This window comes from Octopus sinensis, linkage group LG1 (assembly GCF_006345805.1).
Source record: "Octopus sinensis linkage group LG1, ASM634580v1, whole genome shotgun sequence".
NCBI classification, from domain to species: Eukaryota; Metazoa; Mollusca; class Cephalopoda; order Octopoda; family Octopodidae; genus Octopus; species Octopus sinensis.
The window spans coordinates 100,594,652-100,608,802 of NC_042997.1; the positions used below are offsets into that span (position 1 = coordinate 100,594,652).

At 35.1% G+C, this 14,151-nt stretch overlaps 1 protein-coding gene across 1 annotated transcript in view; it reads left to right on the top strand.

The window, feature by feature from the left end:
* Nucleotides 1–6,693: 6,693 nt before the first annotated feature.
* Nucleotides 6,694–14,151, top strand: part of LOC115219310 (cell division cycle-associated protein 7) — a 60,807-nt gene continuing 53,349 nt past the window's right edge. Inside the window, exon 1 of the mRNA XM_029789475.2 lies at nucleotides 6,694–6,863. Within this exon, the coding sequence (XP_029645335.1) occupies nucleotides 6,846–6,863 (18 nt within the window). The 5' untranslated portion in view covers nucleotides 6,694–6,845. The remainder of the gene's footprint in view (nucleotides 6,864–14,151) is intronic.

Genomic DNA, 14,151 nt, shown 5'->3' on the forward strand with positions numbered 1-14,151 from the left:
TGAAAGAATGGATATTTCTTAATTAATTTACAAATACCTTTCACACTGCATAGATTACGGTTATAAAGGTATTTGTGGTAAACATATTGTTCGAAGGGAGAAAATAGAGGATTTTCTTATAATTCATATGAGTAACTTCGTTTACTCGAAACTTTCGGAAAAATAGTTATTTTTGGATGAAATTTTCGACAAATACTTTTCAGGTGTAGGTTACAATTATATTGAAATTCAATGCGGGAAAAAAAAATGTTGGGTTTGCACACATACATACAGACATGCATAGTTATTTTAAAATTTCAAGTTACATTTTGTAGATATGTTATGCGTATCAGTATTCATGAGTGCTCAACAAACAATTTTTTTTTCACATTAAATTCCGATATAATAATATAAATAATCTACACCGTCTGAAAAGTATTTGTAGAAAATCTAATAATAAAAAAAATCCATTTTTCAGAAAGTTATGAAGAAACAAAATCGGGGTGGGGCACTCTTGTATAGGTATGCCTAATATAAAATATCTTACTAGGGATAACTTCAAAAGTTTTGTAGCGTGGTTATCTATAAATTCATTAGTAGTCTAGCATGTTTCGTGTCGTGTCATTCTTCAAATCCACAAATATCATCTTGTATAATGAATATTAGATTTTTATTTTATATCTGTATAGTTTTAAATTTTAGCTTCATTAAAGTGCTTATACTTCAGTGTTAAATGAATATGTTTACCAAATCTTGCACTGTGATTTATCAATTTAATATGTACGCACTTAAAACGAAAAGATTCTGATTTAATTGGTGCAAATAATTCATGAAATTCATTGCAAACAAACAGCAAACACTGTTATACTTTTGGGGGGTTTTTTAAGCTCAAATGAAGCATGTTAATGATGATCCACTTTTCGTATTATTTATCTTTTAATAATTTGGTAACCGTAACGCTATCGCTTGCAGGCATTCAACTGTTACACATTTCTTTTTCATTTCAGCAAAATGATGCCGATTTTTCGTTTTACTTCACTCCACATAACAACGTAAACATCTGTCTGTCTCTCTCTGCAATAGGGTTGTGCATACTAAATGCAAATATGGAATGAGTCTCACATATGAAATATAGTCAGTTGAAGAACTTTGAATAACTGAGATTACCCACGCAATTAAAATTAAAAGATCCCCTCTTGGGATACTTAAGTTAAAGCTACGAACAAAGGAGATAACTCCGATCAGGTCAATTCATTAAATTTTTTGGAAGATATAGAATATAGAAAATGTAGAACAGGAGGACTCTGGTCTTCAAAATTTTAGGCAAAAGCAACGGACATGTTTCAGTCAAATTTCAAGGAGGCTATTCTACTTAACAAGACTATGAGTCACTAAAATACATAGAAAAGGGGATCCTCTTCTATACTGCATTTTCTATATTTTCAAAAATTTTCAATAACTTGATTATATTTGAGTTGTCAATTTTAAAATTATATTTGCTTGGCATTTTTTGTTGAGTTGCTATATGGTTATTCACATAGAAAAGAGGGTGAGAATTACAAGGTAGAGCTGGAAAGAAAGATAAAATAATTGTGTTAATGAGGTATCAGTGTCTACTCTCAAGGTACAAAGTGAATATAAGTAAGACAGTAGAACAGAGTGTGGGTGGGTAGTATTTACAAGACTACATTGGGACAGTAAAGGATGGTTAGAGATGGCAAAGGGGTGAGTATCTGAATGAAGAACAAGAAGTTGCAGGATGATAAATATATGAAGGACAGTCAAAAATTATATGCACTTTTGTTTTTTCAATGTATTTAGACAAATGCAGGGGATAAACAAGTACATCATATAGTCTCCTTCCTTTTTGATGTACTTGGTCCAGCAGTCCACAAGCTTGTGTATTCCCTTCAAGAAGAAGGTTTTCGGTTGGTTGTGCAACCATTTAGCAATCATTTATACACTTCCTCCTTCACATCATCCGTTGGAAATCAACGACCTTGTAAACCATCTTTGAACAGTTCAAAGATATGATAGTCAGAAAGGGCGAGACCTGAGCTGTAGGTAGGGTGTTCTAGCACCTCAAAACCCAATTGGTTAATGGTTTCAACGGCCTAGGCAGTCATGTGTGGGCATGCATTGTCATGCAACAACAAAACTTTCTTCGACAATAGACTTTGGCATTTGGTGCAAATCACTGGTTTCAGTTTGTTGGCCAACAAAGCACTGTATCTTGTATTGTTGATCGTACACCCCTTTTCCAGATAAATCAGATCAGTGCTCTTTGTTCTTCTTTGGTGCACATTGCAAGAGGAGCAGCCATGCTTACAATGTAAAGCCAGAAAGAAAAATGGCATGTCAGGCTCAAACTTTGATCATATGACCACAATAGTACCAACTATAAGCATGCATGCGCAGAAGGCAGTGTGACAATAATAAAGATGTGCTATGGCAAAAGTGTGGATAATTTTGACTTCCCCTTGTATGATTGTGGGAAGAGTAGATGATGATTGTAGTGGCTTAATAGGGCTGAAGCATGGAGGTAGTGAGTGATAAACAAAAAGTGGGGAATAATTAATGTTACAGATGAGTTGGGGGGAAGAAGGCGAGAGTAGGTGATGTATGTGGTGAAGAGTAGCACTAATGACACAGTAGACAGGGGAAAGATGTGAGAAAGAGAAATGACATCTGGGTAAGCAGGTTGTAAGAAAGTGAAAGGAGAGGCAGGTGTAGTGTATGGAGAGAACAAGGGTGTATAATAGTGGAAGAGGAGAGATAATTTGGTAGTATAGAAAGATGGTCAATGTAAAAATGTGGGTAGAGAGAGATAATATTAAGAATAAAGGATATCAAGTGAAGTGTTTTTGAGCAGTGAGAAAGATAGGTGGTATTAGAGAAACAAAAATGATGAAATATGCAGTTCTGTTCACATTTAATTACAGCTACAAAATACTGCAGGTAGCCAGGTGATGAAAGGGTGCAAGATAAATGATGAGTGATAGGAATGGCATATGAAGGCTTTGTTGTGTTTGTATTTGTGTGTGTGTGTGTGAATATATATATATTGAAGATCTACCAGGCATGTGTACTTAGCACTCTACTGTATGGAAGTGAGACTTGGACGCCATACACATGCCAAGAGCGTCGCCTAAACATCTTTCACCCGCGCTGCCTCCGGAAAATCCTTCGCATCAAATGGCAGAATCATGTTCCCTACAAAGATGTCCTCAGGCAAGCAGGAATACCAAGCATGTTTGCACTCCTCACACAAAGACGTATGAGATGGCTTGGGCATGTGAGCCATATGAAAGATGGCAGAATCCCCAAGGACATACTCTACGGAGAGCTTGCTAGGGGTACTAGGTCTGTGGGAAGACCGTTCCTACATTACAAAGATGTTTGCAAAAGGGACATGAAGGCCTGCAACATCAATATTAGCAATTGGGAGGCAGTTGCCAGCAACCGTGGAGATTGGCGACGTACCGTAAAAGAGGGAATACAAAAGAGTGACAGAGAGAGAGAGGAGAAATGGAAAGACAATAAAAGACATCAACAAGAAACTATGACATTACAACCAGCCAGGAACAGTCTTTGCTACATTTGCGGCACCTGCCAGATGGAGTGTTTGTCCAGGATAGGACTAAACAGCCACAGCAGGAAATGTATTAGGACATGAAATGTAAAAGCTGGACTAGATTATTTTATGCGCAACTCCATTGTCTCCCGAAACAAAAAGGATGTCAACAATATATATATATGTGCATATTGTGCTTTAAGAACTTTAGTTTCAATGGGATGGGTATGTCTTATCAAGTACTGCATGTTGTTCACTGAGCTCAGCCTTCACTACTTTGTTGTGTGTCTTCCTGGGTCTCTATCTTACACAAGTTCCATCATGTTAAGTGATCAGCATTTCTTTATACAGCTGTCCTTATCCATATGCATCAAATGTCCATACCAGTGCAGATTTCTATCCACTAGCATTGCTACAGTGTGTACTGCCAATGGCAGCCCTTCAGTTTGCCGTGTCCAGACTCCCACATAAAATACAAATTACCTACAGCAAATCCAAAAGTGATGCCACCCTATAAATGTACCTCCCGGTGTGTACTGTCCTTTCTAGCTATGCTATTGTTTCTATCTTGAATACCACATCCTTTCTGGCCTCCTCTTTCATACTTTAACCTCTCATCTCCTAGCATAAAGTCATCTCCTTCTTTACTGTAGCCCTATTCAGTTAAAAGGGATCTTAGTCTTGCATGCTGTTTGGCAACCTCATTAATGCTGGTCCCACAAAACAAGCACTGAGTATACTCTGTAAAGCGAATGATATTAGAAAGGGCATCCAGCTATAAGAATCATGCAAATGAAGACATTTGAGTACAATGCAGTCCTTCGCCCTTGTTGGATCTTCTCAAACCATTCAACCCATGCCAGTAGGAAAGATGGGTGCTAAATAATGAATATGATGATTGTTGAAGAAATCCTTCTTAGCCTTAATTTGAAAATGGTTCAGAAAGGTTCTTCAACAATATACACTTAACTCGCTAAATCTTTTATTGAGAATAAACCATATTTTAGAAAAAGTTTCTCAAGTGGAATAAATTATTTTGCTATGAGGAAAAGAAGATTAACTTTTTGGTTAGAAACCCTTATTGGTGATCAAGATCTTTCTGAAACATTAGCCTTCTATTACTCATGGCAAAATAATTTATTCCACTTTGCAAACTTTTGGTACTTGAATTTTATTAACACAAACTATCACTAGTTTTCTAGTATTCCAGTGTGTCACTTAGCATCTCACAAACTTTTTTTTTTCATTTTATTTACTAAAGGGTATTGTGTTGGCAGAGTATACCAGTTTCATTCCTCTCTAGTCTTCGCATATCCTCTGGATTCAGGGTTCATATCTCATTACCATGTAGCATTGCAATTTGTACACATGCATCATACAATCTTCCTTTCACTTGGAGAGAGAGAGAGATCCTTGGTAGCCAACAGAAGTGAAAGCTCTCTGAACTTTCTCCCTCCTATTCTTAATCTAGCAATTACACTTTCTGTACAACCTCCTCCACTGCTAGAGAACCTCTGTAACATTTGAGGAAATTAGTTTCCTGTGCATGTAGTCTTTATGGCTCTTGTACATCTTCCACATTCAAACTCCTTTCTCTCATAATCTTCCTACTATTCCACTGCAACTCTTGAGTGTTCATAGCTTGCACTGAGTATGTTGAATGGAATTTTTGCCTACACTCTTCCTACATATTGAACAGGGCCATTTACCTGAAGGGTGAAGGGTCTTGTCTGATTTCTTCGTTTCTTGGCTTTGTCTTTGCTAAGTTAACCCTAAGACACTTTGATTCCAGGTTGTTTCCACACTAGGAATTTATTTTCTAATTTTGTTCTAGATTCTGCTGTGAGGGCCAGATCATCAGCATGTAGTAGTTTCCATAGGATTCCAGTCTTAAATTCCTGTTATGGCCTGGATGATGATGATAAACAGGTGGGGGCTGAGGACTGAACCTTGGGGAACACCTACCTGTACACATGGCTAACCCTTCTTACCTTACTAACAACACCCCTGTATATGGTCTGTACTGCTTTCACAAGCCATTCGTCCACTCCTAGCTTCCACGGCGACTACCATATCACAGAGTGAGGTGTGTATATATATGTGTGCGTGTGTGTCCTTGTCTTGACATAGCTTGTTGTAAAATAATTGTCACGGCATATGTGTCATTCATTTCCACTACTCCGTGAGAACAGTTCTGGTCACAGGTGAGAATTGCTGAAAGGAAAGAAGGGCATCTGGCCATAGAAAATCTACCTTAATAAACTGGATCCAACCCATGCAAGCATGGAAAATTGGGTGTTAGATACTGCTGCTGATTTTCTTTATTTACATTTGTAATAATATTCTCTTATTCTTTTTCAGCTCTAAGCATGTGGCCTTGCTGGAGCACCACCAGTATGGTATATAACTTGAAGGAAGTTTGCTTGGGTGTCTGACAGACATCCATATCACCAAACTTGAGCTTGTGTGTTATCTTGTGTTATAAAACAGTCAGAAAATATCCAAGTTTTCACTTAAGAGTGTCATTTCAGTTTACGAAAATCTATCCTTGGTTGATAAAGCCTTCTATGAAATTCTAAACCAATAAAAGTAAAAAACGCAAATCGTCTAAAATGATCAGCTTTAAATCATCTCCGTAGCTACAACATCAATACATATTTTTTTAGAACAGTCTCTGGGAAGAAGACTCTAAACGACTTAAAAATAAACTCTCTTTAGTTTCACAAGGTTTGTAATAAAATGGGCATGTACCAATAACATATCGTTTTTATGAATTCGAGAATAATATGGATAGTTAATGGGGTTATTGCAACTTAGGGTAATAAAAATATAGAAAATAAATATTCTAGTCGATTAGAACCAAATGGGCAAACTAGAAATTGGGAAAATTTTTCGCCTTTTATTAATGAAGGGTGCAAGTTTAACGTCAAAAATTGAAAAGATGAAACGCTACTATTTCGTTCCAGTGACACTGCTAAAACGCACAAACAAATCTTTATATATAAATACACGCACATATATATACATATATATTGCAGCAGTTAGAAAGACATATTAAATTTATTTCACTAACGGAAAAATAATTATCAATAATAAGACAAAAATGTTTTCTCTTACAACTTCTATTTACATAGTTTCGTTTCGACTTCCGCCAACGACAGCAATTTGGAGTAAAGCCCGCGAAATCTATTCACATGGAATTCAGAAAGCACGCCAGCTCATAAGGGTATCGAACCTATCGTGATAACATTTTTTTCTCACTCAAAAGCTTTGTGTTTCCTTAACAAAAAAAATGGCCAAACAAGGACAGGTAAAGTTGTAGTTATCCAATTACTTATTTTTTCCTAAAAAAAAAAAAAAAACTTTCTGCGAAGTTAGTTTTATTTTTTCCATATATGTAACATAAAACTTTAAAAAATACGTAGAACTTTTATTTACCTATTCTTACTTTATATTGATTATGCATTGATATTTTTTCTTTGAGTTGTATATTTCAATCGTTTTAATTGTTAATAAACAAATACGCTCTAATGGACGAGTAAATCTAATTTACATTTTACTGCATAATGACTGGTAAATGAACTAGAAAAACTTTCTTCTGCATATTTAATGACAATATGACGAATATTAGATTCGGTTCCGGGTTGATATCATTTAGAATTCCTGCAATTTATATAAATAACTGTTGTTTAGCTACAAGTCAGTTCTAATTGAGCAAGATTATGATCAAAGGCATCCCAGCCGTGCCCATGATATCTTAACTATTCTTTTTTCAAAATCTGTCATTTAGGGAATTTGGCTGCTATTTCTAGCAATCGAAACGACTGTATAGACTGACTTTTGTATTAAGTAAACGCTACTTATTGTGATCACTTTGGAACAAAGCTTAATAATAAGAGAACGTAGTTTGGAAGTCACCGATTTTGATAATAATAATCATTTAAATTCATAACCGGTTGTAAACTTCATGATAATGACCGGTTAACTTCTATGATAATTATAACCAGTTGATAACAATAAACAGCTTTCGGTGTAGAAAAGTAAATTTAACTTTACAAATAATCATGTATGCATGCACATTTGTTTTTGCATATTGGTAGGGGAAAATTCATTCAAATTTTTAATCTAAACTTTAGAAATTAAATTAAAAAAACTAAAAAAAAAAAAAAAATCTTATACACCTCCCTATCCAAACTTAAAAAATGGCACCATACTCTCGAGAAAAAATCGAATTAAAATTCAATGCGGTATAAAAAGAAATTTTTTTTGGTTTATTTTTCTAGAAAGTTTTGTTATCTCAAACGTTTTTGTGAATGAAATTACTTGAGCAGCTGATATATAAACTTCTCTTCATTGTTCTCCAACACCCGCCAAAAGTTAGCGTGACCGGAAATCAGACAGCTGATTTCTTCTCTTACTTCTCCCCTTACCTCTAGAAAGATGCTTCCACATATGCACGCATTCACTCATTTGACATATTACACACACACACGCATACATACGTGCTGACGTACACACGCACATAATTTCGCGCGCTGGCATACATACATACGCGCGCTAACGTACATATACATAGGTATATGGTGGTGTGGGGGAAGAAGCAGTACTGTGGGGTTTAAATTTTTTTTTTTTAATAATAATGATAAAACGAGAAAACTTTATTGTTGCATGAAAATGTGTTTTGGTCAGTTGAATATGGTGTAATTAGATATTCGTTGGATCCTATTCGTTTAATAGTTGGACTATTTGAAGAAATTACTCTATCAATTTTAACAGTTTGAAAAAATAGTGTAACCACAATTCCAAATTCATTCTTCTAGGGATCCTGATATTAGATGAATACCAGAAACTTGTTATATATATATATATATATATATATATATATATATACTAGCAGTATCGCCCGGCGTTGCTCGGGTTTGTTTCGACTCTTTAGAATTGGAATTTTTGAAAAGTAAAAATTTTGCATTATGTAGCTTGTTATTCTCTTTAAGCGAACATTTTTCTGGTTGAAATACACCGAAAAATGGCGACACAGCAGTCAAAAAATCGTAAAAAATAGGGATTTTCATAGAAAAAAAAAAGCACCTTTTTAATGTAAATAATTTTTGGTGTTAACGTGGTCCGATTTTAATTTTTTCTCTCAGTTTTGGTCAACTTGCGCCGCAGGGTCTCGGAGGAGATAGTGTTAGTTGAAGGCTACCAAACCTGCCATACACAGACAAATTCAGCTTTATATATAGAGATTAAAGTTAAGACTAATATAATCCAAGAAGATACCATTACTTTCCTATCAAATGCATATTCTATTAGCATTAAAATAAGGGGAAAGAAATTATCACATTTTCCAGCAGTTACTTAATAGTTTTTTACGGAAATCGACGGAAAGGTCTACTAGAGACGAAAGATCGCCAGATTGGCAGTGAAATTTAGTGTAAACATTCGTGTTGAGGGTTTTATTCAACCAGTCCACTAGTTGAATAAGCTGTCAGGCAAAATTTAATCCCCATGAATACGAATCCTACGCACATAAATATCTCCCTACAATTCGAATTGAGCTTGGCCGTTAGACTTCAATTAGAACCCGGCAAAAATTTGAGAAAGAAAATGGAGAAACTCGAATTGGCCGTGAGAGGAAGAAGCAATCTGTCACTATATGTCTTTTATCGTTTCTCACTCTTGTCATCCTCTTCCTCGAATCTATCTGGAAATAACCGAATTATTCCCGCCGTTCCGATTCTGAGCAGACGATAATTTTTAACTCAGGAATTATAATTGCCAAAAATTAAATTGCTTAGATTTATCTCTTAATTATTTCAGTTTCATCAGTCGATGAATTAAAAGCAAGTTTTTTTCCCAAATTTTTAAGACCACCTACGAAATTCCTAAGTGCTTACTTGCACAAAAATATCTTAGCTTAAAAAATATGCATTATAAGTAGATTAATAAAACATTTAAAAATCTATAGATTTGTTTCTAGATGCTGTAAGGCTTGCTGTCATTTATTTTGTAGAATTCTTAAAGATGGAAGGAACCTCTTGTGCTTCCACAAACGGACTTTTTTTAAAAATTGGAATCACCACCAAACTATGACAAAGCCTTGTTAAGAAAATGCTTTTCTATCCAGAATTCCCATGCTATCGATTTGTGGTGCTCTACCTGTAATGAGTTCCCACTGCTTGCATCCTATCATTACCTACTTTATTAAATGCTCCAACCAGACTTAAAAAGATGTCTTACACTGTTCATATCGCCTTCATTGGTACCAATTCCACAAATTCTTAAGTAATCCAAAATTGTCTGACATTTATGGTGGTCTATCTCTGTATAGCTTGGTGAAGGAAGAGCTCATTATGAACTGGTTGTAATTTTCATGTTGCACTCATGATTAGGATTATTAACAAAAACAGAGACTTTCATCTATGGAAGCCAACTTTTAATCAAATTCTTTGCAGCCCACTGAAGTAGCTTCTATATATTTTTGTTATAAAACTATAAGCGGATCTTTTCGGTTTGAACAGCAGTTTTTAACATAATTTCTAAGTAACTAAAAAATTTTGAAAAACATCGTATACTGGTAGAATGTGTTTATAAAACCTCTTTTTCCATTGGCTTTATTGAGAAAATTCTATAGTTTGTAAGATATTTGTTGTTTTTTTCTGCAATTTCAACCAACCAGTGATGTCTATTGAGTTAAAAAGCATTCTGTGCCGTATGAATATGTCCCTTGTTTAAGAAACAGACTGGGTTTATTTACATTTGTGAAGAAAAAAAAATACCCTTCCCCTAACCCTAAAAGAGATTGAAATGCAATAGATCGATACTAGTGTCATAATTATGGGTGCCAATTTCATATGACACCGCTAGAAAAAGCTGCCGTTCAAACCGAAAAGATCCCTATAAGCTTCTAATTAGATAAACTTTCTGAAACTCTAGCAACTCAATCACGTTGTCTTCTATTTCTTCAGACCCTACATCAGTGGTTCTCAACCATGGTCCATATGGCCCTGAGGGTTCATACAAGATTTTTGGGGGTCCACGTAACCAAATAGTAAATTAGAGATCCACAATAGCTCTTAAAAATTTTGTTTTAGATGTATTACAAGAAACAGCTAGGTTTCTTTCTCCAACATTGTTCAACCTAATGTGTGAAAAACAAACTAGCAACTTTGAAAGAAGTTACTATAAAACTTGTTTCTAAACATAGAATGACTATAGGAGTCCACAAGAACAAAATAGTAATCAAAAGGGTCCATAGATAAAAATGGTTGAGAACTCCTGCTTTTGATGTATGTATTGGTGTTTATTGCAAGAAACAACTAGGGTTCTTTCTATAACATTTTACATAGTTTTACCTACACAAGTTAATGTGTGAAAAACAAAATAGGAATTTTGAAAGAAGTTTCTGTAAAACCAGTTTTTAAACATTGAATGGCTATGGGGGTCTACAAGAATGAAATAAGCAATCAAAGGTGTCCATAGATACAAAATGGTTGAGAAATCCTGCTCAACATTATTTACCAATGCCATGATAGCTTGCTGAACATGATGTGGACTTTGTAGTGGTGGAATATCTGTAAAGTCACAGATAGAGTCTGGCCTTTTACTTTTCCAAACACCATAGTTAATTTCATAATGTTGAATTAACTTTTTTTAGTTGTTATTAACTAGGTTTATCCCCATCCCCTGCCATCAATTGCTTTTATCAGTTGTTTGAAAGTTCTTGGATAATATGCCTTGCAGTTAGCTATCCTACTGTGATTATGTAGTTTGGAGCAAAGAAGCTGTGTTTTGGGGGTGGATATATTCCACTCTGACATTATTTGAAATATCATTTAAATCCACAGAATAGCTTGGTGAATTATCTAAAATGTGTAATGCTTTGTTGGAAATGTCATCTCTGACACCAAAACTTTCTACAGTAGGGTAAAAAATTTGTAAACCAGTGTTGGAAACAGCTTGTATTCCAAACCTTATTTCAATGTGAAATACAGGTAGATTAAACTTGATATAACCTTGAAAGCCTTTTGATATTTAGAGTAATGAATAGGTGCTTTAATTTTATACTAGCAACATTTTTTACAGGGATGTCAAATTATTTCTGGAACTTTGCTGTTATTTTTTGTCCCCAAAATTACTTAAAAACAAAAGAAAACACCAACATTGTATATCTGTCTAACTTCCTACATCAACCATTTTGTTCTGCTCTTGAGAGTAATTTGTAACAGCTTCACCAGTCATTTTAATGTCCAGTTAATTAAAACACCTAAACTTTCAAAGCAGCCTTTGCTAACTGGTCAGAAAAGGTTTACATCAGATGTATCTTGCTCTTGCTACAAATCATCACAGCTTTTTGTTTTTGCTTGAATGACCTATGCTTATATTGCGTCCAGCCTGATCATCAAACCGTACACCCATGAGCCATTTTATATTATGCATCATAGCAGATCTATGAAAAAATGTTTGTACATTTAATGGAGTAGCTACTTGAAAACTTGACCTAATTTTGTTTTTATTGTCAGGTATTGTTCCCATTCAAGAAGTTGTAAATGTTAATATTTTGCAATAGGCTGAGTTTTCTGCATAAAACCTTTGCAAAAATTATATTGAATGTCATATACGACTTCTTTTGGGACTAATTCCTCATGCTGGCTTAACCCTTTAGCATTCAGATTATTCTATCAAATGTAATGCTTATTTATTCACATTGTTTTGAATTAATTATGCATTATCTTGTAGCTATGAGATTTTGATGAGGTAGCTATTAATTTTTAGAATGATTTTGTATGGTCGGTGTGAGAAGGCTAGATTTGGCCAGTTTGAACATAAAACAGGTGGAACATTTTGGCTGCATATGGCTGGTTTAATTGTTAAAGGGGATGTTGGATGAGAGTAGTGCACTATACTATACCCATTTGTAGTTAAAACTGACAGTAGGAGAGAGAGAGAAGAAATCCACCCTAAACATTTGAGTCCATGTATTGTAGTTGTCAAGAAAATGAAAGAAGTGATGGTAATTGTACAATATGGGTGGAAACACTATGATTAAAGTTAGTAACAAAACCCAGGGTGAGAAGCTTGAGTGCAACAAAAAACAAGTTAAATCTGCATACACAAGCAAGGGAGCAAAACAGGTAGTTAAGCAGCAGTGTTGAATGAAGTGAAAAACAAGGTGTGGAGGAAGGGGCATGTGAGAGTATGTGTTTGCAAGAATGTTGAAAGCAATGAAAAGCATAGCTTATAGGAAAAAAAACCCATTAAAGAATTGAGCTAGTAGACTAAATATCAAATGTAGACGAAGTCATAAAAATAACAGGAGTAGCTGGTTGTATAAAGTTACACCAAATATAATTTTATAAAAAAAAAAGTAACTTTTTTTTATAAAAAACATGGAATGTGATTTTTCTTTTAAAATTAAAATTTACTTGAGTTTTTGAAAGGGCAGAATTACCAGCCATAACCTGAAAATAGTAATCATGCTTTACACTTTCCTGAAGTGCAGAATTCAGTAGATCAAGTTTCTGTAATGTGTGTTAGTAGTAGTTTTTTCTATCAAAGGAACAAAGCCTGAAATTTCGGGGAGGGGGCTAGTCAATTACATCAGCCCCAGTGCTGAGGTTGACTTATCCTTTCAGGGTTGATGAAATATCATCAACCCTGAAAGGATAAGTCAACCTCATTTGAGCTCAGAACATAAAGACTAATGAAATGCTGCTGAGCATTTTGTCTGACATGCTAACAATTCCAGCTTGCCACCTTAATAATAATAATAATAATGGTTTCAAACTTTGGTGCAAGGCCAGCAATTTTAGAGGGTGGGGGTGAGTTGATTACATGAACCCCAGTGCTGACATTGGTTTCCATGACAATGAGGCATCATATTTTTGATGGTGAGTCTTGAAAAAATTTTGGAGAATCTAGGTTATGAAATAACATAGATAACCCTAAGACTTACCATCACATTGTGTGGAGTGGTTCATGTTGGCTTAAGGCTGTTTAAAAATGTAGTTGAATAATTTAGGTAGGCCCCGAAACGGCGTGCATTCTCTCCTGATGACCCCATACACTTGCTGGCTTCCGGTATACAGAGTTTTTGACTGGTAGCACTTGCCTGTGCAAGTTGTTTGCAAGACATCACCCTTGTTCTGTAAACTAACTGATTTGTAGTAATGTTTATCTCTAGGTAGCAGTATTTTTTGGTTTCTCTCATAGTATTTTTCTGTGCTAAGAATGCTTAAAAAGGCTGGTAATCAATAATTTGGCTGAATGCCAAGTGAAGTTCCCATCTGGAGTAGCTGGAAGGTGAATTCAACAACAGCATCACCACTGTTGTTCACTTACATTTTGATGGTAAGCCACATGCACTGAACCAGAGATAAGATGTCTTTGGGCAGGCATTGATTCAATCAGCTTGGGTCTCCCTAGGAACTATAAGCAGTTTTTTTGTATGAAATAACTAGTAACCTTGGTACTCTCATGCATATGTCATTTCTCACAGCCTATATTGTCAATCCAAGGAAGGGTAAAGGAAGATAGTAAGGAGATTGAATAAAAATATGATTGATGAGGGAGACAGGCTGATGGAAGAGGGAGTACTA